The sequence below is a fragment of the Petaurus breviceps genome, unplaced genomic scaffold (assembly GCF_028583685.1).
Source record: "Petaurus breviceps papuanus isolate PSGF00001 unplaced genomic scaffold, PetGlider_PUasm1.0 37, whole genome shotgun sequence".
NCBI classification, from domain to species: Eukaryota; Metazoa; Chordata; class Mammalia; order Diprotodontia; family Petauridae; genus Petaurus; species Petaurus breviceps.
The window spans coordinates 77,925,899-77,951,587 of record NW_027186296.1 but is presented as its reverse complement, the minus strand read 5'-3'; the positions used below and the strand labels follow the sequence as shown (position 1 = coordinate 77,951,587).

Sequence of the window (25,689 nt, the reverse complement as noted above, 5' to 3'; positions counted from 1 at the left end):
CCAATTTCTATTCCAGAATTGCTATGTCTGATCTACCTGCTGGCAAAGTGACTGCCTGCCAACTGTTTCCAATAAGAGTCAATCCTAATATGACAGCCATTAGTTGAGGGAGAAGTTTAGGAGTTAAAATTCTAAACCACTAAGCTGCTTATAAATACAGAGGCAAGCAGACAAACACATTGCTTGGAATGACAGTAGAAAGCACACCCTGACTTCCATCAGAGACCTGTTTTCCACTTACGAAAGCCCTTCCAGTTCTTGACTCATTCTCCCCATATAGTACAGATTCCTGTTCATCCAGACTTTCTCTTCTAGTCATCACTGACCATGATCACTTTTCTCTGAACTTCAGTAAACTTAAGTCTGTACCACACATTTTAACATTTAGTTCTGTCCTATCTTACACTCTTCCTTAATTGTTCTGTGCCCTCCCCAACAGAATGGGAGCTCATTGAGGATAAGGACAAGGATAACCCACTTCTCAGCTGCAGCCAGTGTTATCTATCCCAGGGGCACATTTGGATGGGACTCAGGAAAGACTTACTAATTAATAATGAAGCAACAACACAACAGGATTCAACAGCTTAATTCTCCTTAAAATAGCTCATGCTTCCTAATCACATATCACAAACTGAAGCAAGAGTCAAATCTGGGTTGCATCTACTGTGATTTTAGTTTGGTTTATCAGTTGCTTTAGCTGCAACAGAGAATAACATTTTGATGGAGGTGTAATGTCTTTCACAAGGCCTTCCCTGATTCGCCCAGGCTATGATGGATTCCTTCCTTCCTATCTACAGTACTTCATCTGTGCCCCTTTTTATGGCACTTAACACAGTCTATCTAATTCCTGGGTTCTCTGACCCTAACATCGGATGTCCCAAACACCACATGGCAAGCTTGTTAAGAACCAGACAAACCATAAGCCTGTTTCCTAAAACTTAGAACCTCATAAGACAGAGCAGACAAATTTCCAACAAACTCTGGAAATCTGCCTAGTTTTAGTGATAGTCCCTATTTTAAGCACACCCATTAGCTCCACAGTAGAAGTTCTAGAAGCTTTCAAAATACTACTGGCTAGTGGCTAAACTACGATCTCCAAACTCTAAATGAGAACCACATGACAAACTGTTCAATGCTTAAAAACAAGGACTTTGAGCCAAGAGGCCCTGTTTTGGGGTAGGTTCATTTAAAGCACGTGGGTAAACCTAATGATATTCAATAGGGAGGGACTTGAATGGCTAAATAGCTGTTTCTATTGCACTGAATCTTGAGGGAACCAATTTATGTAAAACTCACCCCAAGCAGGTTCAAGGCTATTTTTCTAGAAAGGAACTGGCTTACTTCCTTCCTTACTTACCTACAGTACTTTGTATCTCTTTTTCCCCCTGCATCACAACTAACACATAGTATATATCTGTGTATATCAGTGCTACCAGTGATGGGAACATTCACATAGACTAAAATAAGCAAAGTATACATGTTGGCCCAGTGTCTCAAACCCAAAAAGCACTTAGTAAATGTTTGTTGACTTGAACTAAAGGTACCCCATTCATATTTTCCCTCCACTTGATGCTTCTGACATCCTGAAAGTGTCTCTCTTTGACTAGGGACAAATGTAAACTCCTCCTACTGCATCTCTACTTTGTTCCTATTCAAAGGGGGGGAAATGGTTCAGGGTCAGGCAACGTTCAATTTTCAGGTTCAAATCACTAAGTCAAGTCACTTAAGAAACTAAGACAGTTTATGAAATTCAGGGTTCCATGCTGGCTGGGTCCAACATAGCAAGCCACAAAGGCATCTAGCAACATAGTAGTTCCCATTTCAATATAATACTCCTAAATCTAAATCAACAAAAAGTCAAAGTGCCAGGAACATACTGGGGAGGAAGAGAAAGAGGTTGGTAACATTGTTATCTGTGAGCCAAAGAATGAGAGTGTAATGTAGCATTAGTTTAAAAAAGAGGGCAAAATTGTTATATTTTACTGGATGCATGTTTACCTCTCCAAGGAAAGGGGGAGGGGAGGGGTATTAAACATAGGGGCTATTACTGGAGGAAGTGATTGTTTTCTTTGGCTCCATCCAGGATTAAAGTTAAAAAATCAGCAGTTACATTCCTCCCATCCACTGACTTTCTTCAGTCAACTGAGTTCTCTTTACTCTGATAACAGGAATGTGATGAAAAACAAGACTTGGGCCTCTGAAATAGCTTCTTTCAACAGACAGAGTTGGAGTTCAAGAATTCACATATAATATCCCAAAGGAACAGGGTCTGAATCTGTCTCTCCTTTTTATTTTTAAAAGGAGGTGGAAGAAAAGAATCTATATATTTTCTAAAGTTGTGTTACAGGACTTCAAAAAAAGAAATTCAACCCAAGATTTGGGTTTGAACCTTTAGTAGTGCAAATAACAACATCCCCTTTGCTGTCTGTTTGCATTACATCGAAGTCCTTTCCAAGCTGGGCTCTCACTGCACTTGTGTGTTCTACCTGGAGGAGAGAATTGTGAAGGAAGAAAGAAAGCCCAACAGGGTCACAACATCCACAATTTGCTGCTCAGCACTCCACAATAGCTCAGAGGAATTAAAAAAAAAAAAAGGAGCATGACAGAAGCCAGTTTATTCTCTCTTCTTCAGTTTTGAGACAGTCTTATCTACCCCAGGCTGGAAGCATAGTGGCCACTTAGTGTCCCAATCCCACTACTTATCTGGATCTGGCCTGCACTGGTTTTGCCCTCCTTAAGCAACCTGGTGGGCCCCTGCTCCTAGGACCTTATTGTATTAGTACCAGACAGTACAGACACCTCTTCCACTCAGCCTACTGGAGATCAGAACCCCCAAACTAACATCTTCTGTCTCCCAGCAGAAGGGAATATAATATAGGTTTCAAACACCACCACGTTTGGTCCAGGTAATTGTCCTGGTCTAAAGGCTATAACAAAAGCACTGAGATACAAATATAGGAGAAAGTGATAGACTTGTCAGGACACCTGATTTCAAATCCATCTCCTGTGTAGTTTTGAAAAAGTAACTTTACCTAGAATCATAGGAGCATAGTTTTAGAGTTGAAATGGACGAGTCTGCCTAGTTCAGTTCCTTCTATTTACCGATGAGGAAAATAAGGCCCAAAAAACTTCATTGACTTGTCCTAGGCAAAAAGATTCAAACTTTAGCCCTCTAACTCCAAATCTGGTGTTCTTCTAATGTATCACCCCTGTCCTGTTTCCTCTGCCATAAAACAAAAATAATGCTTGTACTGCATACTTCATTTCTTCTTTTTTCTTAGAAAGAACATTGCCCTTTCTGGTCATATGGGCAATCATACCGTGTTTCCCCGATAATAAGACCTATCCCGAAAATAAGCCCTCCCCCCACTGTGTAAGATTCCTCTAAAATAAGCCCTCCCCCGAAAATAAGCCCTATTGAGATTGCTACTGTAGTGAAGGTGATCCCCTGCGCTACACGCCGTGCTCCGAGCTGCATCCAATCAGAGCTGCAGCAGTGAGCGCGTCATCCTGTTCTTCCCCAGTGATTTGCTTATTGAATAAAGGTACATTTTTCTTGTTCACATTTACCTGTTTATTAAAATTGCTGTCAATGTTCATTAAAATAAGCCCTCCCCTGAAAATAAGCCCTCTGGTGTTTTTCTGTCCAAAAAAAATAATAAGACAGTGTCTCATTATCGGGGAAACACGGTAGTTATTATCATAGTATTTTCCTGATGATTTAGAGCAAGGGTGTCCAACTTATATAGAAATGGATCTCTGCAGCCACATACTGACTTAGAAAACCATAAATTAACATTATCTGTGTTGTATATCATGGTTTTATTTATTTTGTCAAACACTTCCCAATTACATTGTAATCTGGTGCAGGGCCATACTCAAGAGTTTTGTGGGCCTCAGAATATGACTGACACCTCTGATCTAGAACTGGAATCAGCAAACTACACTGCGCCCCCTGTCAGTTTTTGTACAACAGGCAATGTAAGAACGGTTTTTACCTTTTTAAATCAAAGTTTTATTGCATTTAAAAACATGAAAACATTTTTTAAAATTTTAAATTTAAAAATGTAAAGGGTATATACACACCCTCAGCCAGTAGTTTGCCCACTCATAATCTAGAAGGATCTGCTGCCCTGATCACCAATTAGAATCAGCCTGGTCATCAATGAGAAATAGACCAAAAGAACAGCAAATCATCAGGACACCTTTTCAGACACACAAAAAAAGTCCCATGTCCTCTTTATGACAAAGGCATATAGCAATATGTCTTCTTGGAAAGGTTACACCCCAGACAATGACAGCCAGCCTTCCCTGGTTCTTCCTTGGCTCTTCACTGCCTATTTACTTCTGGCCTCAAGAAATTGGCTATCATGACAAATCTGGCAGGGGAGGGGTAGTTTCAATGTGAAAGGAAACATGTCCTAGGTAAGCTGTGTAAAATATTCTATCTAGTTGAACCAGTATTCTATCAATAGAAACTCATTTAACTGGGCCACTATACAACCAAAATATAAAAACAATTGTTATTAATGTCATGACGCAAATCTGATCTCCTCCATAAGGACCTCCCTGATTCTCTCATATGGAAATGATTTCTCTTTCCTCTAATTCTCAGAGTTGTTGCCTATGACTCTTATCAAACAAGCATTTATTAAGTACCTACCATGTGCTAAATGCTGGGGATACAAGTACAAAGAAGGAAACAATCCCTTTAGACACTCATCATACTCTGTCTTTTTCTGATTAGGGTGGATTTGAGGGTTAGGATAAGGAATTAAGTACCAAATAGGGGAAAGAAGTAAAGACTGGGAATTGTTGTATGAGAACTGGCCTGTAACCAAATGGAAGACATTTTCTAAAACATTTCTTCTACTCAAAATGGTATGTATCTTGTCTAGACAGTACAGGATGGCAAATTCCTTGTGGGCAAAAATCATGCCTTGATCATATCTGTAAATCCTACAGCACCTATCACAGGGCTCTACACATAGCAAACAATCAATAAATATTTTCTGAATGAAGTTCATAGCAAAGAACTGGTCTTTAGCTAGCCCTATGGACTGCTAATCCAAGTCCCAGGAGAAGAGGACTAGATTCAAATTTGATGGAATATCAGACTCTCTTTGAAGAGAAGCTTTGTGTCCATTTCCTCCTTACACATGCTGGACCTACAGGACATACGTTAGATAGATTATCTTTAGTAATTTTCTATTTCATTCAGTCCATAAAGTCTAATAACAGAGAAGGGAAGGTACTGTCCTGCCCCCAACCTGACCTTTTTCTGCTTTGAATCATTAAGTGGCAGCTTTCCTTCACATTTATGTCAAAAATAAAACAACATTCTTAAAAATGTGTGCTAAATTGAATCTGTTTCTCAATTTTGTTCTTTTAAAAAGCTAAGATGGTAGATTTTACATGGAGATAATCAAAGTCTCATCTGAAGTCAATTTGACAAACTAGGAATAACTTCCATATACATACTGCTATTCCTAGAACTTATAACATCAATTCCCTAGCAGCCCCCAGCCACCAGGGTCAGTTAGTATGAGTTAACTCTCTGCACAGTTATCCTGAGTTTCAAAAGAGGTAATCATAAAAGACATAAAACACAAGATCTCCCCCACCTGGCTGCAGACTGGACCACTAGTCTTCCTGCCCTCTCTAGAGGAAGGAGCCCTCTTAGGTCACATTGTCTTGGTGTACTCACCTGTGTCCTAAACACACTGGCTATCAGAAAAAGTACTGTGGGGTTTCATCGGCTGAGGACTCGACAAAGCTTGGGCCATCTACATTCTGTTCTCAGTACTGCTCATGACCTCTCTGCTCTCCCTTCTAGGTTTAAAAAAAGAGCCATCTTTTTATTTTGGGGAGTACAGAAGAGTGCCAACACCACCACTTGCCTGTTGGCTGCCACAGAGGAAATGCTACCAAGAATTAACAATATCAAAGGCATATTTCAAGATTCTCAAAAATTTATTCTTTCTCATGAAAACCACACCTGTATAGATAACACTTTGTTGTTCTTTTTTTTAAAGATGAAGCCTAACCAACTTCACTGCCTCACTTTTAAACTCATCTGGTTTGTTCCTACTGCTCTTCCTTTCTATGGCTTTCCTCATCTCAGGCAAGGGCAAGAACACGGTTCAAGTTGTAAGTCCAGTTCCTACCTGCCCTTCATAGTTCTGTGCGTGGTTAGAGTTACACATTCCTATAAGCCATGCTTCTCAGACCAACTGGGAGTGAGGCAGGGAGGGGAGGTGACCTACACTGGATTCTAACTCTCAGAAAGCCTTTGGACAAATTTTTGGCAGCAGCCAGTCAGTTGCTCATTCCCTGCTATGTTACCAGCTATAACTTTGGGCTGCTTCTTCAGACAGCAACTCAAAGTAATTCATTCCCGGCCTCTGCAACTGGGGACCACCTGCTTAAAAAGTCAGTGCTGTGAGTGTTCTGTGTCCACTTCCACATCACCGTTCCTGACACCTGCTTGTGTCCACTAAGCTCCAGTACCGTTGCTACAAGTTGTAAACAAGAACTAATAGATAGCCTGGGACTTCAAAAGAAAGACAGTGGTCACAGAGAACCTCTTCTAAAAATGCATACTGTGATTCTGTCTCTCATAGCCAGTCAAATAAAAATGGAGGAGTAAAGGCTTTCACTGTCCACCTTATTAATAATTTCTCTCCCTCAACCACACAAATTCTTTTCCCCATAAGGTGTCACAGTCTACCTTTTTTTATGGGATCTGCAGGACTACCACTACCATAGCTACATCAAAAAAGAGTGGCACATGGCAGAGTTAAAAACAGCCTATGACCAGAGTGGATTTGAGAGTTAACATAAGGAAGTGAGTACCAAAAAGGGTAAAGAAGGGAAGACTGGGAATTGCTGTGTGGGAGCTGGCCTGTCACAAACTGGAAGACATTTTCTAAAACATTTCTTCCACCCAAAACAATAACAAGCTCCCTCCCTCACTACATTCCCAAACACAGAACACAAAACCAATTGAATTACCTGTCTTAGACCCCAAAGGAAAGGCATCCTGCAACAGCATCATCCACACACTTATGTTTAAGAACAAAAGGCTCTTAAAAGTTAAAAGTCTTTAACAACTATGTCTCATCTAATGCAGGCAGATTGTGGTTGCAATCCTATTTGAACTGGACTTCCTTAGCAAAGAATATTAAGTAAACAGTACTGGAACCAACCAAGCAGGCTCCCTCCCTCCCTCCTGCTTTCCTCACTCCCCCTTCCCTGCTGCCCCGTCCCCCCCACCTTCTCGTGACATCTCTCAGACACAGCAAAGCCTTCAAACCATTTGCCAAAGGGGAAATGACATCAGTTCAAGTACATTAAAAAAAAAAACAACACTTCAGACAGCTGCTGCAGAATACCACTGAGGATGTGCTGTAAATTGAAGATGCCCAGGTAGCTGCCAGCCCTGGTTCTGTTGAAGAATTTAAGTCTGAAACATGAAAAAGTCAGGAGCTACTTCTAGTCTCAGTAGCTTTCCAGTTTAGGAAAAATCAAAATATACCTTAAAGTTTCCAAATCTATAAAAAGCCATCATGTCTCTGGAAAAGAATAACTTGAGTCACTGTTTCTCCTAAAAAAAAAAAAGTTAAGCTACAGTTTCATGAAAACTTCTCCCATCATATTTCTAAGAAGAAAAATACAGTATTCTTATAACATGGCAAGTCCTTCACTGTTATCACATCCCTACCCCAACCTTCCAAAGGGCTAGTACAGAGACGGCCACAAGGAAATTAGAGAATACCTTATTTCCACCATGATGTCTATACAACCCAGACCCCAAAAGCTGTGCTCCATCTGTACACTGACTTCTAAGGGCCTCTCTTCCCCAGGGAGCTCCTATTTCATAAACAAACTGAGCGTGGACAAGATGCCAACATCTTTCTTCACTTGCCTTATAAGAGGTACAGCAAGTCCCACCATAGCTTCCAAGTGGCCAGAAAAACACAACTAAATTTAAACTGTGCGTTGCTTCTGAAATAAAGATTTCTGTGCTATCTCTTCTGAATACAATTGTTCTCATCCATGGAGAGAGAACTGTTCTCTACCTACCACCAGCTCTGCATGGCAACTACATAATTCTGCCCTCTTATTTCCACCTCAGTTAATGCTAAAGTCACACGAGCTTTGCCAAAACCCAGGCTCCCCAGCAGTGGCAAGAGCAGCTTAAGACAAGGATTCCTATAGTTTGACTTGGACTAGCAAACATGACCCTTTCTGCAGCTATCAGTTATCCAAATAAACTTTACAAAACCCAAATTTGCTTTCTTAAAATGTTTCAAGCTCCAAAAGTTGTCTTTTGTATTAATCGTGGCACATGTCTTATCTTCCTTTATCATCTACCCCAAGTATTTATATATTATAGTTTCATATACAATATGTAAATAAATAAAATAGTACATCAAGGAGTATTTAAGAAGGATCTTCATGACAGCAGCACTGTGCTAGCTACGTAAATAAAAGTAGGATGCTTGACCATCGCTATCCCAAGTTCTCCCTGGGGAAATGATTTATATCTAACAAATTGTAGAAAATTCACAAGCCCTAATACAGTATCATATTCCTCCTAGGTGCAAAATGAATGATGATAATCTGAAATATCATGAACTATTTCTCACTTTCCAAGAATAGCAATCAATTAGCTACTTTATGTACCACTCAAAACTTGATTTAATCAATAAATACTTTGTCAAGTGAAATGATAAAAAACTGAACAGAGTTAATAAGTCACTCTATACAAACTGTAAACTGGCTCAGCCTTTCAAGAAAGCAATGTGGAATCTTGCCCAAAAGATTATTAAATTATGCATACCTTCTGACTTAACAATACCACTATTATGTCATCTATATGCTAAAAAGGTCAAAGAAAGCTATGGAAACAAGGATGTGAAAAAATACTTATAGCAATATGTTCATGGCAGCAAAAAAGTGGAAACTGAGGTGGTCTCCATGAATTGAGGAATAGTCAAACAAGTTATGTCATAAGAATGTGATATCATACTGTTACACTATAAGTAATGATGAAGGGGATTATTTCAGAGAAACATGAGAAGACCTGTATGAACTGATATAGAACAAAGTAAGCAGAACCATGATAACAATTTATAAAATAACAACAAGACAAACAACTTTGAAAGATTTAGGAATTCTTGGGGTGCCTATGTGACACAGTGAATAGAGCACCAGCCCTAGAGTCAGGAGGATCTAAGCTCAAATACGGCCTCAGACATTTAAAACATAATAGCGGAGTGACCTTGGGCAAGTCACTTAACCCCAACTGCCCTGCCTTCCCCCCTCCAAAAACCAGAAAAAAAAGATTTAGGAATTCTGATCAACACAATGAGCAACAATGATTCTAGAGGACCTGTGATGAAATGAGCTACTTACCTTCTGGTAGAGAAATGATGGACTCAAAGTACAGATAAACAAAGAAGCATATACACATGTGTCTATGTATGTATTCACACACATAAACACATGTACATATATATATGTATATATATATATACACACATGTATTGGACACGCCAAATGTGGGGATTTGGTTTGCCTGACCCTGTTTGTAATAGAGTTTTGTTTTTTCCTTCTTTCTCAATGGGGGACGAGGCAATGGAGAGAGAGATTTTTGTTGACTAATAAATAAAATTTTTTTTTTTAAAGCAATCAGGGTTAAGTAACTTACTCAAGGTTACACGGCCAGTTATTTCTGGGTGTGGTGCTAAGTTAAATTTTATTTAAAAAAAAATACTCTATAAACACACAAAAGAAGGGATTTTTTTTTTTACACTGACAATTTTATGATAGAAAAGGAGTGGCTGGGGGCAGCCAGGTAGCACAGTGAGTAAGAGCACCAGCTCCACTGTAGGGATGACTTGTGGATCGAATCCGGGCTCAGACACTTAGCACCCACCCATAAACACCTGGGTAACCTTGAGCAAGTCACTTAACCCCAAACGCTTAGGGGCAGCCACGTGGCTCAGCGAGTAAGAGCACCGGCTCCAGTGTCGGGATGACCTGGGGTTCAAATCCAGGCTCAGATACTTACCACCACACCCAGAAATAACTGGCCATGTAACCTTGAGCAAGTTACTTAACCCCGATTGCTTTAAAAAAAAAAAAAAAGAAAAGGAGTGGCTGACATGATTTCACCTTTTGCTATGCCCCGTCTAGTGACAGATGGAGTCAGCTTTGGAATTCACAAGACAGGATAAACATCAGCAATTTCTTATCTTCTGAAAAAAGGCTCCTTTATGTAAGAAATCTGGGCTCATACCCATGATGTGCCAAAGGTAGGTCACATCTTTCCCCAAATAATTTTAGTCAGCAGTCTACCAAAATGCAACAATGCTAAATTCACTAATCTCTTTTTAAAGGAAAATAGACACGGAACTATCAAGTTGAATTATGTTCTACCAAAATGTAGCAATTTTGCAATTGCTCATCACCCCTAAAATATTTCATAGGCTTACTCATGTGATCAAGTTCAGCTTCTCTTCTCCCCTAGTTCATATCACCCTAAATAAAACAGTGATAGAAATGTTAACATCTAATTTTGTATTATGATCAACTACCTATGAGAGGCACATTTATCTTTTCATTAAAGTATATAGTTCTTTAAGGCTCTTTTGGTTAAAAAACAACAATGTATGAGGGGCAACTTACATATGCATTTATTATCTCCAACTATGGGGAAAAATACAGGATTTGAGGAGATTGAAGTCACAACACACTAAGGAAAATTAAAAATTCCACAAAAATGGATTATGATAATGGGGTCAGGATGGAGATTTTTGGAAGCTGAGGGCCCTGGCCTTGGCTGATTTTGTTCTCTAAAACATCAAAAATTTCATAGATTAACAGTCTTGGGACCCTGGTTCTAGACTGTTAAAAAGGTTCATTCCCACCTGGTTTTTTCCTGACCTCATTCTTGAATACAGATGAGCGAGATTAATAGGTAAGAGTGCCAAGCTTTCAATCTGTTCCATACACAAAACAGTTTCCCATGTGACCACCCAAAGATGACTATGGAAGATCTGCTGATCCTAAATATCAGCAACTCGATACATTTACTCTCCCTGCCCCCCCAAACATAGAGATACTGAGTTTTTTCCATCCATATATATTTGGCTTGCACATTGTTCGAAGGAAGTAATAACTCAGTAACAGAGAGAGTTACTTCATAATCAAGGGTTTTGAATAGGAAAGACTTTATCCTGGCCTAAGTTTTTCAAGGACTTTGAGTGTAGACCAGGAGGCAAAGATGGAAAGAGCATCTATGAAAAGTAGAAAACTCTCAAATTTAAAAACACCAACAAGTTTCTATCAAAACTTTCCAGAATTATGTCAGTATTTTTTACTAAATACAAGCCTAAAACCATAATGTACAAAACTAAGCAAAAACGAATGAAAATGGCTAACAGCTTAGCTGTAGGTTTCAAGCCACTCAGAAAATTTTCTCATTTGGGCCTACTGAAAAGCAAACACTAAATCCACCTGTGTGATAATAAATGCAAACTAAGCCTTACTTGGGCACCACAAACTCTTAAGTAATCATGTTGTAGGGACGCCAAAGGGATTCTTCTAATCCCAGGAAGACTAGATTTGCAAAACTTAGCTCTGGTGACTGGAAAGGCATTTGATGCTGAGAATTCCTTGGCTGCAAGAAACCAAGAAAAACTGGCAGTATGTGTGTACTGGGGTTGAGCCAATGCAGATGTGGGCCAGGCTTGCTGATGCAAGAATAAGCAAACCTCTCCCATTTGCAGGGCAGTATGGGGAAAGTGACATGCCACAGAACACTTTCCTTCGAAAAGGAACCCCTAAACACCTACTACTACTGTCCTTTCACTATTCGCTCTGCTGAAAAAATGGAGACAGGAAAGCCCCCACCCTACCATAACTTTCCCATCACTAAGTATAAACAGAAGCTTTTCGGAAAAGAATGAATGTAAACTAAGAAACAGCATTTCCACATCAATTAGAGCTTTTCTTTTATAGCTGAAAAATGAGAAATAATGGAAAGAGGGGAAATCTGGGATGGAATCTTGGTCAAAAGCATCTCCTGAGATATTCCTTTCTCTATCTCCACATTACAGAGACAAAAGACAAAGTAAAGGCAGATGGGGGAGGGGGTCCCTACAACTACACAGTTATTCATTCCTTTAATTCATCTAGGAAGCATTTAAAAATACTACTCTATGAGCAGCTCTCAGCTTAGTTCTATATGAACATAGCGAAGTAGATCTGCCAATCTGCAGAGATAGGAGACCTGTAAGTGTTGTCACTGCACTTATTTTTGGACTTTTTCTATACACTGATCATTTATGCTTTTTTTCTCTTCTTTTGCTTCATCTTAAAAAAACACTATTTTTTATATGGAATGGTTCTCTGGGAAGAGAAAGGAGAAGAATATTAAGGAAAACTATATGGTGATGTAAAAAAAAACCCAACAACAGACCAATAAAATCTTATTAAAAAAGAAAAGAGATAATGATTATTCCCTACCCCTCAAGTAGTTTCCAACCTATTTGGGAAGACAAGTTACATACACATAAAATACAAATGTTCTGAAGCAATATGATTAAATATTAAGTGAGCAGTATGGACAAAAGTGTTAAAATACTGGAAGCTAAAGAAAGAACAAATCATTATGTGTTATAACAAGCAGAGAAAGCATCACAGCAAGACTTGAACTAGGCCTCAAGTAGATAAGATGTAGATAAGCTAAATGGTGGGAGAGGGCACTGTGGCAGGTGGACAAGGTTTTAATCAAAGCACATGTATGAGGGACACTGAAGAAAGATGAACCTATCTAGAACAGATAGTCCCTAAGACACTAGGGAGTGTTGAGAGACATGGTTTGAGAGACAGATGGAAACCAGAAGGTGGCAGAGCCTTGGAGGTAGGCAGAGGGCTAACTTGTCATTTCAGACATATACACACCTATATAATGTATTTGGGGAAGGGTTGAATGACTTGTGATTTCACTGGTATAAGGAACTTCTTGGGAGGAAACATCTACCAATGCAGACAAGTCTCCTGTTTTGTTTTGCAACTTAGTCTTAGAGAGTTCCCTAGGCCACTGACAGGTTAAATGCCTTGCCTAGGGATCCATAAGTATATGAAGAGTCTTTCAGGCCAAGTTATCCTGACTCTACCTATTCTGCCATGCTGCCTCTCATTATATATTTAACTTCACAGAATACCTGTTTGGCTTTATTTCCCCCCTAACATAGTTAAGAACCTTTCTTGTGAATAGGAGAGATTTAAGAACAAAAAAAGGACATACAAGAATTCGTCTTCTTTGTGAGGTGTCTTACCACATCATTCTTCCCATTTGTATAGTACATAATAAAGTCTGGGATTTCTTTGTTTCTTTTTTTTGGGAGAGAGGAAGGGAGGGAAGGAAGGAGAGGTGGTAGAATTTGTGAGGCCCCTAGTCAGTGACATACCCACAAAAGCCTGAACAAAGTAAGAGAAATAGAGTAAAAACTGAAACAGGACAACTTCTTTGTTCTCTCTCTTGTTTTGTTTCATTCCTTTCCACTTAACATGCCATGGAATTGAACATCCTTCTGCTGTTGACAATTGATTGGTCTACAAAAATTTATAACTCTGACAACCAGTTTTTGTTTCTATTCTCAGAGACAACAGTGGACTATAAAAGATGCCCCTGAGAGTTAGCTATCACAGATAATTAATGGGTTGTTCCCTAAAGTTACCACTTTGTCTTCAACAAAGGCAGCCTTGTTTCTATACCAAAATGTTTGGTTCATTTTTCCTGCCATGTAAATAACCCAACTCAAATCAAATGGGATAATGTGTCCAATAATACCATAAGGATCAGATCATTTCCAATAGGTATGCTTTGGGTCTCCTAATGAAAAGTGCTATAGTCCAAAAACTAGACTAAGAACAGGATAAAGGCAAGTTTCATCAACAAGCAGACACATTAATCAAAGCCAAGCACTACCTGGACAGGAAGTTCAAATAAGAAGAGCTGGTTCTCTGGGTCACTATAAAAGCTTGTTTTATCACACATTTTTATTTAAACTTTGTACTTCTGGGAATAATTAAAAGTAGACTAACATTGTATACCATGTAACTACAGTATACTCAAATGAATACAAGACTTGAATATTAAAGGTCAAATGATAAAAAAACAAGAAGAGAACCACGAGAAATAGCTTACATAGCCGTGACTAAGGGGTAAACTGTTAATAAGGGATAGAAGCAAACACAAAACATAAAATTTGATTACATAAAATTGAAAATCTTTTGCATACACAAAACTGTAACAAGAACAGAAGTGGTATATTGGGGGAAAAAATGTTGGCCTCAAGCATCTGATAAAGGTCTGATATCCAAGACACATAAGCATCTAATAGAAATATAGAATCAAATGGCATTTCCCAAAAGATTGGTAGTCAAAGAATATAAATCAACAGTTCTCAAAAAATAGCAAACTCTTAATGATCATATGAAAAATTGCTCCAAATTACTAATAATAGAACTGCTAATCAAAATAGCCCTTTAAGTTTCACCTCACACCCAGCAAATTAATATAGATGATGAAAATGGGACAGTCAATGTTGAAAAGACTGTGGAAAAAGTCCACTTTACACTGTTGGTAAAGCAGTCAATTGGTCTAACAGTTACGGAAATCAATTTGGAATTATGCTAAGAAAGTAACTAAAATATCAATGCATTTAACCCAGAGACCTGGGGGGCGGGGGGAAGCTTTCATTAACTGCACTGTGCTAAGTACTTCATAAATATTATTTTCTTCAATTCTCACAACCCTGGAAGGTAGGTGTTATTATCATCCTCATTTTACAGTTGAGGAAACTAAGGCAGACAGTGCTCATATATACTTTATATATACACTGGGGTATATGACCACTGCTAGACATAAACTCCAAGGAGATCAATGACAAAAATAAATGCACTACATTTGAACAGCAGTTTTTGTAGTAGCAAAAAACTGGAAAGAGAATACTCTTTGTTTTTTGTGTTTTTTGGAGGGGCAATTGGGGTTAAGTGACTTGCCCAAGGTCACATAGCTAGTAAGTGTTAAGTGTCTGAGGCTGGATTTGAACTCAGGTCCTCTTGACTCCAGGGCCAGTGCTCTATTCATTGCACCACCTAGCCTCCCCTGTAAATACCCTTTGTTTAGAGAAGATGTGGTACATAAATGTAATAGAGTATTACTATACTAAAGGATATGATGAATATGATATTAAAGAAGTAAGGAAGTCTCATATGACCTGATGCATAGTGAAGTAGAACTAGGCCATGTAAATGAAAAGGATCAAATAATAAAACAGAACAAAACAACAATAAAAATAACCATGAAGTGAAAATTATTCCTGTGAAATTATAATGACCAAATTTGGTTTCAAATAAGAAATGCAAGAAGGTACCCCCCTCCTACTTGCAGAAGTGAGAGACAAGTGGGAGACTGAGTGTGGAATGTCAGACTGTATATAATGTCTTTTCCAATGTATTGGTTAGTTTTATTGAACTGATTTTTTTCCTCTTTTTTGTTATAAGAGTTTGTCTGGGAGGGAAAAGGGAGAGATACATTAGGAAACTTAGGTGGTAGGAAAACAAAAGATACCAACAAAATGTATTTTATAATAACCTTTATGCTGGAGGAAGAGACAAGAAGTTACCTGTAAGTAGGAAAGAAGACTGGCATAAAAGAGGAACCAGAGAAGCTGATGGGCAGCAATACCTATAGTGACACTCCTAACACAGAGCAACTCATTGCCTGGCTAACAAAGACTATCTGGAGGCTTCCAAACAGTGCCACAGGCATCTGAAAGTAACTCATCTTCTCACATCCAGCCATTCCTACACAACTGAGAGGTATACAGAAAGACAATACAAAGCAAATTAGCACCATAAACAACTCAATATGTGGCCTGGATCACAGAGGCAGTAGCAGAGCAAAGAGAAAACCTTATAACCTTATACAGAGGCCAAGAGGCAGCCACCCTCAACCAGTACAAGAAATAACAAGGTCAGCACCTCTGGGGGTGGAGATGGGGTGTGGGTAGGGTTAATAATGGGCCTTCACCAATTATTCACAGTAAAAATCTTGTTTAGATGGTATCATGATCTGGTGACACCAAAGAGAATAAAATAAGTATAGGCCCTACTTACTTCAACATTATTCCAGAGAACAAGAAGAGCCAGGAAGTGAGAGCCATTATACATTTCAATACTTCAAGGATACATCATTTCCCTCCCTTACACCTTAATCATCTCCAAGAGTTTCTGCTGCCAAGAAACCCTTCGGTACCTTTGTTGCCAGTCTTCTGGTGATGAACCCCTCCAAACTTAGCAAGGTTGGTCCTCTGACAAGCTGTTACTGGGCCTGTCCTTGGAACCTTTCCAGGTTGGCAAGACAGGCTAGGGCTTGCAATTCTCTGGCATAGCCTTCCAGAACTCAGGATCACCCCCACCCCACAATGAACCACTGGAGGAGAAAGTTCAATAATAATCACGGCTATTTGCATAGCATGTTCGTTTTCAAAGCACTTTTTATATCCATTATCTCATTTGGTCTTCAAATCAACTCTGTGAACAGACGGGGCATCCCAATTTTACAGATGAAAAAACAGAATTTTGGGGAAGTTAAGTAAATGGTCAGGTCACACAGCCAGCAAGTAACAGAGCCAAGACTAACTAACTACAACCTAAGCTAACTTGTAATTCAGAGCTCATTCTGAATGATAGACTTTCCTTTAAACCAGTATGTACTTCTGAGGCTTTCCCTTCACTCTGTGAGGACTATTCTCCTGAAGCTGTCTCAGCAGCTCAGCCCTTTGAATCACATCTGCTTTGACATTCCAAACATCTTAGGTCAAGCATCCAGGTGCACTAAAGAAGGCTCAAATTATCTGGATGCTTGACAAGGAGATGTGCTGACCAAGCCTTTCTTTTCTTTCATGTCTAATTGAAACATTTGTGCAACCCCTGATAAAAGCAGGTTTTGGTCAAGCTCTTCACACTGATTCTACCACTTCCCTCCCCTCTCCTCAACCAAAAGTAATAAATGGTCTCTGCAGTAGGTAAGGACTGATACACAAAGTTAATCTTTCCCCTTTATTGTGATCAAAAGAAAGTGAATAGGCAAAAATATAGTTAAGTGCAAAGGAAGCTTAAGGATAACAATTAACCAATAAGCATTAGCACATACTAAATACATGTCATAAAAAAGCAAAACTGTGTCATCTAAACTCATTTTAAAATGAGAAAATTTCAGAGGACAGTGATTACTACAGAGTTTGGAGATTCTTACAGTGGAACTTTAAATAACTTAAGGTGTCTACTCATTTATCAAAGCTGATAAAAACAATTAGCTAGATTTTATAATGGTCAAAAATAAAAATCTTCTCCAATATAATCTATAGTAAGCACTACAGAATTCTACCTCAACTGTTCAGCCCTGACCAGAATTCCCTAACAATGAATGGATTCAAATATGTGAAAGGTGACTGTTTGCATGGGAATTCTAAAAGGTAATTCCTGTTCAGGTATGGGATAGAGTAACTGAAAGTTACTCCAATGGCTCTGTTAAGATCAATATTAATTTATAGAACCATAGACTACATCCCAAATGGATGCCTCTCAAACCTACCTACCCAACCCCTCTTTCATATTGTCTAAAGTGTTCAGAATAGTTCATAGTTCAGAATGCAATATGAGTGAAAAAGACCTACTATGAAAATGCTGGCAGAATAAGGATAACCTCACATGTAGTAGAGAAATCCATAAGCATACTCCCTGTTCTGGGGGACACCAGAATAGCACTCCAAACTTTAGGTTAAACTGAAGTAGCAGAAGAGCAGGTGACCTTTCTGAAGACCTAAATATCTTTATTTTCATGACAACTACCAGTCCTGTTCCTCTCTGAGACTTTATCCAAACCTATAATTCTCCAACAGCTGAAGGCCAGCTGCCTGACACCTTGCTGAGTAGTCACTTCCTTCAGCACCTTGGCATTTCCTAAGCTTCTCTAGCCAAATGCCCCATCTGATCTAAGTTGTCCCTACTTCTCTTAGAAGAATAAACAGACTTTCAGATTAGGTGGCAAAGGCAGAGAGATGGCCCTTTCATTCAGAACTTGAGGCTAAGCAAGCTTCAAAGCAACAGATTTTTTCCCTAAATTGGACATGGGGATGTAAGGAAAAATTTTGGAGACAAAATTTTTACCCTGAAGTATAATCCATAGACTAAGAAATAAATCATACAAAAGAAGCAACAGCCCCAAGACAAGAAAACAATGAGGTGTAATGCGAATGTAAATTTTAAAGATCTTCCCTGCCCCTAGGCTAAAGTGCACCAGAAGCCTAGGGAGGGGAAGCTTGTTTTTCAGTAGATACTTTTTGATTGGCCAGTGGGTCAATAAGGTTGTTACATTCTCTGAGCCAGGAGAAGGCTATATAAGCCCTGATGTGTAGCTTTGTTTTGGGACTCACTTTGAGAAGTGTTCTGTGATTTGATCTGAATTCTGGGAAGCCGTTGTTGAGAGTCCCCTGGTTTTGAAAAACCCAGAATGTGGAAACCCAGATGTTGACTGGGTATGGATGTAATGGTTGGACAGTTTGGAAATCTGTCTACTTGATGTTTCTGTCTTGATAATTATGCCTGTATACTTTGAGGTTCAGGGTGCTGACCTTTTCTCCTGAACAAGGTAAACGATATATGCCTGACTGATTAAAGTAATAAGCCTGTTAACCCATTTTGAGTTGCTTTCCTTTAACAAAGCAGATCCAAGAACCTGTGGTAGCTGCAAACCCTGAGGACGCTTGGGGTGCTTGCTGCTACAGAAGGTCATGCTGTTCCTTGCATTGATTCTCACACAAGAAGCTATCTGTCAAGTACACCCTATCCTGTCCAGCCAGGTGTGGTAAAATAACTTCTAGGTCTGAAATCAAAAGGCTGAAGAGTAAAAAGAAAAAAGTACTCAAAATGGATTTCACACTCTATTTGCCTCTGTAAGCAAGTTCTGTATGGTACTATATTTCTCTTCAACTTCTCATTAGGGATAACCAATCATGCAATTCTTCTCTAAACTGGCCCACTAATCAAGAAAATAATAAATGTATAAACCCCATAAAACAGGTCTTCCTTTTTTTTGCCAACTAGAGTAGAAATGCCAGGTAGAATCTTAAATAAGGGAAGCAGATAAGAAGACTGTGAACAAAAAAATGCAATGTGAAAATCAAGAATATTTTTCATACTATAGTAGCACATGCTGCTGATTCAGGAAAATGAGTAATAAACAGAATTACAACATGAGATCTATGATGTTTAATAGTTAAAAATCAAAACAGACATAACTCCTCATTCTAGAAGCCATATTCTGAAACTACATTCTTACAATGTTCTAACCTTTATTTTTATCTACTTCCAAAACAAACACCTGAGATCTTGAACAACTGGCCTTAGATTAACAATGTCACCAATTTGTATACCTACAAGAGAATCTAGCTTCCTACAAAATAAAAAAAAGGTGGGACAGATAGGTGGTGCAATGAATAGAGCAACGGCCCTGGAATTAGGAGGACCTCAGTTCAAATGTGGCCTCAGACACTTGACAAACTTACTAGCTGTGAGACCTTAGGCAAGTCACTTAACCCCAAATGCCTTGCCTTCCCCTCTCCAAAAAAAAAAAAACTGGAAAGAGAAAACTCAAACCAGATAAGTCAAAGCTAGGCTATGTTCTTGAACAGTAAGTTCAATAATTACCGAACAAGCACCCATTAAGTTTATGTATCAAAGATATAAAGACTAAAGTCTCTGCCCTCAAGCACCTTTCATTCTTTTGGAGGGGAACAACATGTACACAGGTAAATAAGAAATACATACAAAATAAAGCCCAGAGTCACTTCAGGGAAGAAGGGAGCAATAACAATGGAGGGAAGTAATAAAGGCCTCTTGCCAGAGGTGGCACCTGAACCGAGCTAGGTATTGTCAGAGACAGAAGAAAGAAGGGAGAAAGGAGGCCAGGTGGCACAGTAAGAGCGCCGGCCCCAGCGTCAGGAGACTCGGGATCGATTCCGGCCTCAGATACTTGGCACCCACACAAAATAACTGGCCATGTAACCTTGAGCAAGTTACTTAAAAAAAAAGAAGGGAGAGCATCCCAAGCATAGGGGACAAACTTGACAAAGGAGACAGGAGACTGAATGTCATGCACAGAGATCATCAAGTAGGCTAGCCTGGACTGCAAAGTAAACTACATCAGGTGGAGTAACGTAAAATCAGTCTAAGAAAGAGAGGCTGGTGCCAAACTGCGAAAAGTTTGAAATACCAAACAATGGAGTTTGCTTTTTATCCTTGAGAAAACAGGAAGTCATTGATGTTCCTTGAACAGGTATTTGGTATCATCATGGATATTTAGGATCATCAAGTTGGTAACTGTATGGCGATGGATTCAAAGTGAAGGACTAGAAAGGAGACCAATTAGGAGGATACAGCAATAACCTAGGCAAGCAATGATGAGAGATATACTAAAGTGGTGATTGTGGTAGTGGGAAAAAGACAGATGGGAAATGTTGTGGAGGTAGAATCACTAAGACTGCAATTAATTGGCTATTCAGGGGTTGGGGTGGAGAAGCAGGGTAAGGGAGAGGGAAGAGTTTGGGGGTCCTTGTAAGCCTGGCTGAACTGGAAGGAGTATGGTGCTCTGGACAAAGTAGGAAAGTTAAGAGGAAGGGTGCATTTAGGAGGAAAGCCAAATCAGTCCTGAATCTGAGTATCAATGGGACATCTAGGAGATGTCAAGGAGGCAGTTTGTAATGTGGGACTGAAGTTCAGAAGAGAAGTGAGGGCAGAATATGTAGATTTGGGAGTGACCTACAGAGATGACAGCTGAAACCTGATGATAAGATCACCAAGAGATGGCATAGGGATAGAAAAAGGCCCAAGACAAAACCTTGGGATACACTCATATCTAGAGGACTGGACATGGATGTTAATCCTGTAAGACTGAGGAGAGGTCAGACAGGCAATAGGAAAGAGTAAGTAAAATATAAACATTTATGAAGAGCTTACTATGTGACTGGGTGCTAAGCATTGAAAATATAAACACAAAAAATGAGAAAGTCCTTAACTTCTACTGGGAGTGAGAACCATGAGAAAACAGGGTCACAAAAACTTAGGAATATTTAGGAGTTTCCAAAAAGCAGTTTAATATTCACCACATCTCATATTCCAAAGTTTTATATGCATATTTGCATGTCTGTCATTTCCATATCTCTTAAGCCTGCTTCACAATGTTAAAGGTCAGTCTTTGCTCCACCTAGTGGAATTGCTGAAGATGGACAGTGAGAAGACCTCAGCTTTGGAATGCTGACTGTCACAATTCAGACAAGTGACTGGGACCCAAATTCTCTATTTACTATCCTTTACAAGTCAGTGTCCCCTGGTAGTTGTAATGAATACAGAGAGGTGTTACAGAAAGGAGGTACAAGATCAATGACTCCAAGTGGTACCCACAAATGGTGATTCAGGGAACTGAGAATCACCCCACACAGCATCACAACCTGGTCCAGGGGAAAAGTGGGTAAGAAAACCTAGAAAGTAGCTCCTGGAAACCTATAAGAAGCATGGAGAAGAGTCACTATTAGTTCCAAGAAAGTTGAGGGACCTGAGATGTGGCGATCTTCAAAAAAATAATCGATACTATATGCTTATAGTTGCTGAGGAACACTTACCCCTAGGTTATGGGAAATAAGGATTCTCTGCTAAAAGCCGATATTCCCCAAAATGGCTTTTTTGGGGGTCACTGAGATCCAGGAGAGCCCAGTTCTCCCTGGGGCTGGAAAATCTGAAAACATCTACAAGTGTCTTTGAACTTAGTATGTATAAGCCAAGATTTATGACAGGCCAGTGTGACAGTGCAGAAAGAAATAAAAATAGCTGGATCATTCTTTAGTTAGTATAAACTAGTTCCCAGTATCATAGAGAATAGAGAGGAAGAATCATTAGCCAGTAGGCTTACCAAGGTAAGGAAACAGGAAAAAGAAAAACCTTTTTCCCCTATTAAGAAAAAAACACCAATGGATTTTTTTGGAAATGAGAACATAAAAGAAAAATCAGATAAAATTCACTTAGAAGGGAGAAAATGAAAGATAACTTGCTAATCAAATTACAGATTAAAAAGTGGGCTTTGTTGAGAGCTAAAATGGTCACTGTTAGCTAACAAAATGTTGACTGGTGGCAAACATCACTAAATCCAAGAGTAAACTAAATTCAGGATAACTAAAGACATTTAACAATCACACAGGAAACCTGTTGATCACAGTGGTTTCTTTGTCCTAAGATAAGAGATGGGGGAAAAAATCAAGATGTCATAAATCACTAAAGACAGCATAATAGAAAGTTCTCTCTTTGAACTAGAATGAAGAAGGAAGTAAGCACCCCACACACAAGGATACCCCTATAAGAGATTACTAAATTGACAAATATTATAAGAACTTGGCCTCTAGACTAAAAAACAGAATCAAACCAAGTGAATTGTCATTTTCATTGTCTCAAATGTCAGTTTCTCTGAGCTGAGAACTGAAGATGCTACCAGTCTACCACCCAGGAATACTGTAAAGTCAAATGAGCCAGATAGCTATTATTCTGAGGCCCCTGTATGGAAAGGTACACAATAAACAAGAAACAGAAATGGAAACACTGGGGCGGCTAGGTGGCACAGTGAGTAAAGCGCCGGCCCCGGAGTCGGGAGGACCTGAGTTTGGTTCTGGCCTCAGACACTTAACACCCACACACAAAAACTAGCCATGTAACCTTGGGCAAGTTACTTAACCCCAATTGCCCTCCAAAAAGGCAAAAAAAAAAAAAATGGAATCACTGCTTTGGAACTGCAAGACAAACAAGAACAAACTGTGCATGAAAGAAGAAAGCATAGGAGGTGCTTTCATCACTCATTCAAATCAAAGGTCTGATTTGACAGAGGGAAAAATTAGAAGCGGTTACTCCAGAAATGAGGTTTCAGATACTTATTAGGTCACTACTATGAAGCAATGGGAAGTACTACTAAAACATTCTTTAATTCACATCAAGGAAGCTAAGTGCACATTTCTAAATGACAGGAAAATGAAAACTAGAAATACTCTAATAGAGCTGGAAAAGACAAGATGCCGAGGTGAAGTCAACTTCCTATTCTTTATAGATTCAAAGAAATCATGCATCTGAGCCATAGATGGGAGAGCTGGGCCTACAGTAACACACAACCAGGCAGGTTATGCTATAATGACCAATTTCTCTGAGGGTGAAACAGAGAAAATAACTGTTCTAGTACAGAGCTGATAATGAGGAAACAAGTCTCCTAATACTGTTAATGTTTCTGACATTGAACTTGCAAACAAGGATTATTTCTGATAAGAACACATAAGGCAGGAGGCAATAAGATACCCATGCCATTTAACAATGATGCAACCAGTACAGTGAGTCCTCAACTTGGACAATCAGCTGGAGGTCACTTGCTAAAATGAGGACAAAGAGTACCTGAAATTTGTCTCTGCCAAAATGATCTTTGATGTATTTTTTTCTAGTTTACTGATTTCTACCAAAAAAAAAACCCCCAAAACCCAAACAAAAAAAAATCCTCACATTCAAAATCAACTAGATTGTGATGTATTCAGTTAATAATTAGTGAGCAACTTTCATTCCAAAGGTTACAACTAAAAACACAGTCTTGGATATAGATAACTAAAACTGAACTTCAGGGCTGAAGTGACACATATGCATAAAGGGACTCAGTTGGGGGAAATGGGGAATGAAAAGATCATCCACTACATGAATTCAATCTTTTCTAGGACAGAACTGAAGCTACGTAACAGTTACTGGACAAAAACCAAAATTCATCCATTTGAAACACAGCACAAGGCCAACCCATCCCCAAAACAACTTCTGAAACTGTCAGGAATATGATAAGACAGCGGCCTAGAGTCACCAAAACCAAGATGCAGATAGATATGAGACTAGTACTTTTGTTACCTAATCGATAATGTCATGATTAGGGGCTTTATCTCACCTTAAAGTTACAGCTAAAAAGTACAGAACCTAGGACAGGTCCACTGGCTCCCACTATCAGTTTGCAAACAAAAACAAGACACCACCTAGAGGGGCAACCAATGGGTAGTAACAGAGTTCCTTATACCTTAGAGACTCATAGAGACCCAAAGGTAGTCACCCCCAAGTCAACTCTCTGAAAACTTTAATGTATTAAGTTATCAGGAATTAAATTTTAGAATTTCCAGAAAAACAAATCACAAAGTAAAAGCAAAATTCTTTGTTCTTCTTTTGTATTAGTAAAGGCAGGGTGACCCCAAGAATTAGGGCTCTTCATCTTGATTCTCTCATAGATCTCAAAATTTTCTTACTGCTGAAATGAATTAAGATTTAACTTTTCTAGATGAAGTAGGGTATGACATTTCTATTGATGGTCCATAATGGAAACAACGAAGCAATAATATTAAGACAGTCTAAGTGTTAACTGGACAAAAATAAAATTTGAATTGAGGGGCTCAAAGTCAAAAAAGTTGGCTTCTCTGATCTCTTCACTAATTTAACAATGTATTTCAAACATTTATTAAGAACCTACTTCATGGAGAGCACTTCGGTCTACACTAGAGGACATACATAAACAGAAAATGAGGATGAAGAGAAAAAACAAAGGAAAAGCCCAGTCCAAGAAAAGACATGTTTGAATGTACCAAAAAGAAATAGGTAAAGAACTGGTATTTTTGGGGGGCGTCTAGGTGATGCAGTGAATAGAGCACTGGCCTTGGAGTCAGGAGGACCTGAGTTCAAATCCAGATTCAGACACTTAACACTTACTAGCCCTGTGATGGGTAAGTCACTTAACCCCAATTGCCCTGCCTTTCCTCCTCCAAAAAAAAAAAAAAAAAAAAAAAAAAAAGGAACTGGTATTTTTGCTAGAAATCTCCTATTCTATAGTCTACTTCACGGACAAGAGTTAAACTAAGGTTTGCCATTATGCTCTTTGTGTATAAGTTTCCAAAAAAAGAAAGGGAAAATAATAGAATGTAAAGAAAGCAGCCTAGCACACATGGAAACAAATGTAATGGAGAGAAAGTATGATTCCCACTGTTGCTCCCCACCAAGTTGGCACCAGGAGCACCCCTCCCATCAGTTTCGCAATGCCATCCCTGGCTGAAATCGGAACCAACAGCTTCTCTCCTGGGAAAGCAAAGAAGTCACCCAGCAAGAAAAGCTAGGGCACCCCACTCACTAGCTTTAGTAATTCCCTCTCCCCCCAAAAACTCTGCAGCACCAGCAGCCCTGCCCTGAGAGCCCCAGGCCAAATGGAAATGCAAGAGCTTTTTCATGACCCAAAGTTGCCACCCATTGTTCTTGCTACATAGAGGGTCCAACCTTCCTACCCTCCAAGGATTCTTCACCTCCAAGTTAGCTCAAATGCCAGCCACAGCCACTCATGGCCATGTACTGTATACTACTACATATATACATATATATATATACATATATATATACACATATATATATACACGACTATATACTGTAGTATACTATACTGCCTGTATAAAATAGGACTTATATCCCCTTCAGGGACCTCCTCACTTACTAAAGTACCAATACACCTTC

At 39.2% G+C, this 25,689-nt stretch overlaps 1 protein-coding gene across 4 annotated transcripts in view; it reads right to left on the bottom strand.

Moving 5' to 3' along the window:
• SFXN2 (sideroflexin 2) overlaps positions 1-25,689 on the bottom strand; it is a 92,100-nt gene that overhangs the window by 44,078 nt on the left and 22,333 nt on the right. Inside the window, exon 1 of one of the 4 annotated variants that reach the window (XM_069098851.1) lies at positions 7,015-7,184. The exons of the other annotated variants lie outside the window; for them this stretch is intronic. Coding sequence (XP_068954952.1) covers positions 7,015-7,041 — 27 coding nt within the window. The 5' untranslated portion in view covers positions 7,042-7,184. Of the gene's footprint in view, positions 1-7,014; positions 7,185-25,689 lie in introns of those variants that run through there. 4 annotated transcript variants of the gene reach the window in all.